This window comes from Squalius cephalus, assembly GCF_949319135.1.
Source record: "Squalius cephalus genome assembly, chromosome: 4".
Lineage (NCBI taxonomy): Eukaryota > Metazoa > Chordata > Actinopteri > Cypriniformes > Leuciscidae > Squalius > Squalius cephalus.
Window position 1 is genome coordinate 28,742,674 of NC_137125.1, and position 5,258 is coordinate 28,747,931.

Here is a 5,258-nt window from a genome sequence, read left to right on the forward strand (position 1 = left end):
CCCAGATAGCAAAAAATATCTGCACGGCTTCTTTTTGCCGCCGGCCCCAAGCTGTCGGCTATAGGTGCGCCCCGCTGGCGGAGATTAAACGTTTGCCGCCGAATACGTCACTCCCATTTCTTGCGAGATGCCGCCGGCGAACAGCCGCCGGGCCGCCGACTTCATTCTCTCTGACGGCTGCCGCCGTCTAAATGAACCGCGGCACCGCTTTGTGAATTACCGCTTTGATATCGACCAGCCATGAGTGAAACTGATAGCATTTTAACTACTTTTCACATTTAAAGCGATTATAATTATTATGTGAATTATATAAATTTTTGTTGTTGCTCTAAAGCCATTAGGGGTTATAACAGATTTGACTCTGATTCCATTTAAATTAGCCTACTTTGAAACTCTGAAGCGATAGCAGATATGTAAAATATATAGAATTATTTTATTCACTTAAGGTGACAATTCTTTACATTTCTTTGATTTATGCACAATTTGAGATGTACCAATAATAGACCAAAAATGATTAATTTTTCTAAAACTTACTTGGCAATAAATATCTTTCTGATTCTGATTATTTTTTTAAATAAATATTTCATTCATGGTATGAACAATTTAGATTTTTCACCAATGCCTGAAATCAGTGAACAATGAAAGACATCTGCAACTTGGCCAAAATCTTGGGTTTGCTTTATATTTTTTTTTTATTAATTTGCAACCATGGTAATGTCTATGAGAAACATGAAAATGTCTGTTTTGACCTGAAGGATAAAGTGAAATATTTAGAAATATTTTGTCTCTCTGTCATGTCTTTCATTGTTTTTACAAGCTAATTTTTTTTAATTTATTTTACCTTTTACATGTATAAGGGATTACTTTGCAGTTTGCAATTGCGAGTTTCACGACCTGTACAAATGTTTAAGAAAATGTTAAAGCACAAACAGAGAAGTACCTCCACCGGTCGAGAGGGGCAGCACCTAAAAAACTGAAGCAGATAACTCGTCTCGTCACCTCTATGCTCCTCACACGGTTGCAGTATTTGGAGAGAGGAAATATACGATCTTTTAAGTAAGTACATTTTGCCTTTTTGTGTGATGCAATATTACTATGTTCATTTTTGACATTGTTTTTAGTACTTCTTCTTAAAATCTGTTCTTGCCTAACTAGTCAAGCTAAAGTAACTTAAGTTAGTCTTGTTTGCAAAGTTTCCGCCATGTTTCTGACATAGCTAGGCTAACGTTACTTGGTTTCTTCCTGGCGTTGAGTTTTTTTCTTCTTCTAAGTATATGTTTAACTGTTACGTATGTTTGTACAAGTGTGAGTACATGTGGTTTAAGATAGTATTGGTCAGTCGAATTAACTAACGTTACAGTTCCTGAACTACGGACAATTATTCTGCCGCCTAACGTTACGTGGGAATGGAAACGTTAGCAAAATCTTCACGACAAGAAAGACTGATTTTTATAGTAGTATAACTTGTGTTGTTTTCTAACTAAACATAATTATGCTGCTAGTCTAGATTACAGTGTTCGCTACCACATGCTGTTCACCTTTTTTACACAGTTCAAGCATGTTCTAACGTTGCTACATGTTGAAATGTATCTAGCTACAGTAGGTAACGTTAGCCAAACTTTACATCTAGAAAGACTTAGCGGTAGTTTAACTTTTGGTGTTTTCTTACAAAAATAACGATATATATAGGTTGTTTATATGATTTTGTTTGTCTGAACATGGTTTTCTGTTGATCCACTTGTGAAAATTACTGCTTTTTCGAAGGGGTGAGCATTTTAATGTTGTTGATTTTGCCTGAAAAAAATGAATCAAAAAGTATACTTTATGCTAATGTGTCTTCTATTTTAGATGCTTCACATTGTTCAGTTTATCAACAAGGAGGATCTGCCATTTGCAGTGGTTCCGCAAGAGTGGTTTAGCGAAGGGCATGTGCCATTGGCCCCCATTTAACCTCCGCAAAAAAGACAAGGGAACAATTTAGCCATCCGCTGCACACCTCCACACAGCACCTGGGAGAAACATCATTTTAAGTTCATGAAGGGAGCAGGTATATGGGTCTGACTTGTACATTTGATTTTCCTTTATTTCATCTGTGTAATTTATTTGTCTGTTCATTGTGGATAACGGACTCTTTCATTCATTATTATTATTATTATTATTATTATTATTATCAAATTTCTGTTTCCTCTTCCTCAGAACCAGGTTTCTCCCCAGTAATCCAGAATCCGCCAAGAGTTTGAGTACAAGTAAGTGATGTTATTTGTGAAGTTTTTTGTCTTGGAAACTATTGCTTCTATTTAAAGTCGGCATGAACCAGAAGTTACAAACGACTTTTCTCCAGTGTTGTGATGTATTTCCAAGTGAAAGGGAATATTGAATAGAGGAGCAGGGTTTTACTCTAGCTCTCCTCACCTCCATCTCTGCTCATAGCAGACTAATGGTTTGAGGGAAGTTGCCACGCCCTCACGCCATTGCACATGACTGGAAGAGAAGTTGTTTCGAGGGGGGAGGGAAGGGTAATGTATTTGATTAAAGATTATAAGGGTACATGAATAAAAAAAAAATGAAGTGCACAGATGAATCATTTACATAAACACTACAATAGTACATATAAAAATACAAATTGTAAAAAAAAATTCATGCTGACTTTAAGATGATGAATCCTTTTATCATAATCTGTTTTTCACTAGGACACTTGATGGGATTCGCTGCAGCAGTTTCTGGATGAAAGGTGTTGAGGTGTGTTGTACATTCCATTAGCTTTGCACAGTTCAATTATTGTTTCGTTACTGAATATGCAATACTCTGCATTGAAATGAAAGATGTTATGTTTGCTCCCCCAGCTCATCAAGTACTAAGCTTTACACCCCCGGCAGCAAATTTACCCTGGCAGCATATGGGTGAAAACTCTGGAGATATGTAATACGTTGCGCTTAACTAAGTGTTACATTTAAGTCCAATTCATTAAATGTATGCACTAACTTCAAACATATTTTTACATGTCAATGATTGTCAATAGGAGGGAGAAAGTCATTGATCTATTGTTGGCCCTTGTACTCCAATGGCATCTCGTGTCAAGCATGAAGTTTTCAGCTGTGAAGGTATATTCTAGCCCTATGTTTTAATGTCCAGTGTTTTAACAGTATTGAAAATAGTGCCTTTAGTTGTTTTTTATTTTATTTTTTAAATGTAGAACCAGGCCCTGAGGGAAAGCATTGCACGAGCAGGTGAGAATTTGCACTGTTTCTTAAATTGTACTTTTTTGTGTGTGATGTAAGTCCAAAATTACCATATGCCTTTCATTTTGTAGCTTCGGATGACAGCGGCTTACTTCAAGAGCAGGTGAAGCAAGTTCAACAAACAATGTTGAAGATGTTTGCTTGCACTGGGCAATCAGGTACAACTTGCAAACAGCACTTGTGGTTGTTGGTTTAATTCCCACTGGGGCTACCTGTACATGTAGTAGATCTAGATATAAATGTCATAGTTTAGTAATTGAGGGACCAGGACTGACTATTTTATTCTGGGAAACCCTGTAGGTGCAGATCAGACCCTTATGCTGTGACGTCTTGCAGAATTTGGTGATGTTGTGTCTGTTGGAGTTATCCCTGTCAGGGGATCTGTTACTCCCCCTACACACCCAGGAAGATTTGCCGTGTCTTGACAACAGTTTGAAGCAGGATAAAAAGCTCCAGGAACAATTTGTAAGTTTGCTGATTATAACGCCATAGAGTAATCTAAAAAGTAAAATTTAAGATTGTATACTGCATATATTACAGTCTGAATCCTTAGCCTTTCACATTTTTTATTTATTTATGAGAAGCTTCAGAGAAATGTAATTTGTAACACTTTTTTGGATTTTCAGCTTGGTGTCGGGGATAAAGCATGTTTTAGAGACATGTTCCTGAAGATCATTGTTCAAAGTAAGTTGGATATATTTTTTATTATATTTAAGTAGATGTGTATGGCCTCAAGCAATTCAAATGAAATGATAGATCTGTATTTTCTAAATTAGCCATCAGGAAGAACCCGGCAACCCAGGATGCCACTGATGAAGCAGTCTAGGTTAACGTTTCGCGTTACCTGAAAGGAGCATCTGACCGTGAAGGCAGAAAAAGGCACCAGGCTGACTACTGACACCCCAGAATCACTGACAACTGGAATCCTTTCTTAATCTTGCAGTCAGTAACATCAAGACCCCTAAAGAAGTCAGAAGTGTCACGCTATACTCACTAACTGTGCAAAATACTTTTATTTTCTTTTTTCAAATATTAGTCCTTGTGCCACAGGTCAGCATTGCAGTTATACCGGTAATGGTCTATTCTACTCCAGAGCTTTACTATAAATTACTGCCACTTATCCTATTGTTAGAAATGGCTTGTAAATGTGATGTCATACTTTTATTTATTTTATTTGGTATGCTGCACATTATTTTCAAGTATTCTCTTTACTTGTCATAATGTTTACTGGTAATTTTTTTCACCCTAGAGCTGTCCTCTTTATATGAACAATTATTGTAAGAGTTGTAATTTGCTTGTAAGGCTGTTTTTTGTTGTTCTTTTTTACCAAAATTTAATTAGAAACCTGCATGTTAGTATATTTATTTATTTATTTTTCTGTTATGTTTCAGTGATCTGACACATCTTGTTTAAATGACAGTTACTGTACTTTGAAATGTGGAATAAAAATGCCAAGTGGATATTTGTCTGGTTTGAGCAATCATTATTCTTGATAAACTGCATGCTATAAATATTAAATATATATATATATATATATATATATATATAGCCAGAATAAGCGGCGGCAGATCGCTGGAAAATAGCGCTTGCCTCCGGCGGGCCGCGGAAGGGTCGCCTTCAATATAAAGGCGGCGGAATAGTGGTTGGCCCGCGGGCCGGCCGCGGAACGAAGGCGGTAGGAAGGCGGCTGCCGCTTTTAAAAAGCGGCTGCCGCCGGCGGTGCGCCGTCCAACGTGTTTGCGATGTCGCCATTCTGCCGCTTCTACTGCCGCCGGAGCACCGACGGTGGTCCTCCGACTCATTGCTATCTGGGAAGGGGCGGGGCTGGGTGACGAGACAACACAAGCACATGGCCCAAACAAATGGCCATGTGCTTGCACATGAAACATGGGCCTGTCATGATCCTGCCTCAAGACCAGGGAAAATCAGAGACAAGGCAGAATCATGACAGAACCCCTCCCTTAAGGAGCGGCTTCCAGACGCTCCCCAAGGGAACACTAAACACGTGACATGACAGAC

At 38.2% G+C, this 5,258-nt stretch overlaps 1 protein-coding gene across 5 annotated transcripts; it reads left to right on the plus strand.

Annotated features, from left to right (window-relative positions):
- The first annotated feature begins 627 nt into the window (after positions 1 to 627).
- On the plus strand, positions 628 to 4,699 carry LOC307157582 (uncharacterized protein). Of its 5 annotated transcripts, none has more exons than XR_013821042.1 (11): positions 628 to 1,056; positions 1,849 to 2,047; positions 2,197 to 2,246; positions 2,691 to 2,739; positions 2,844 to 2,919; positions 3,020 to 3,101; positions 3,194 to 3,227; positions 3,311 to 3,397; positions 3,540 to 3,704; positions 3,866 to 3,923; positions 4,016 to 4,699. XR_013821042.1 is itself a non-coding variant. In XM_079869517.1 (11 exons), the coding sequence occupies exons 5-11, from the start codon at positions 2,897 to 2,899 to the stop codon at positions 4,063 to 4,065; spliced, it is 408 nt and encodes a 135-aa protein (XP_079725643.1). In that variant the 5' UTR covers positions 976 to 1,056; positions 1,849 to 2,047; positions 2,197 to 2,246; positions 2,691 to 2,739; positions 2,844 to 2,896; the 3' UTR covers positions 4,066 to 4,699. The 5 variants fall into 5 exon arrangements, 1 of the variants encoding a protein (XP_079725643.1); XR_013821043.1 differs by having other exon boundaries at positions 976 to 1,056; positions 2,844 to 2,900; XM_079869517.1 differs by having other exon boundaries at positions 976 to 1,056; positions 3,311 to 3,342; positions 3,576 to 3,704.
- The last annotated feature ends 559 nt before the right edge of the window (positions 4,700 to 5,258 follow it).

What these genes read in the sequence shown, in the direction of transcription:
- LOC307157582 (XM_079869517.1), top strand. Translation starts at nt 2,897, where the DNA reads ATGGGTGAAAACTCTGGAGATAT. An exon ending in GCGGCTTACTTCAAGAGCAG is followed by an intron (nt 3,343 to 3,575) that starts GTGAAGCAAGTT and finishes GACGTCTTGCAG; the next exon opens with AATTTGGTGATGTTGTGTCT. An exon ending in AAAAGCTCCAGGAACAATTT is followed by an intron (nt 3,705 to 3,865) that starts GTAAGTTTGCTG and finishes TTGGATTTTCAG; the next exon opens with CTTGGTGTCGGGGATAAAGC.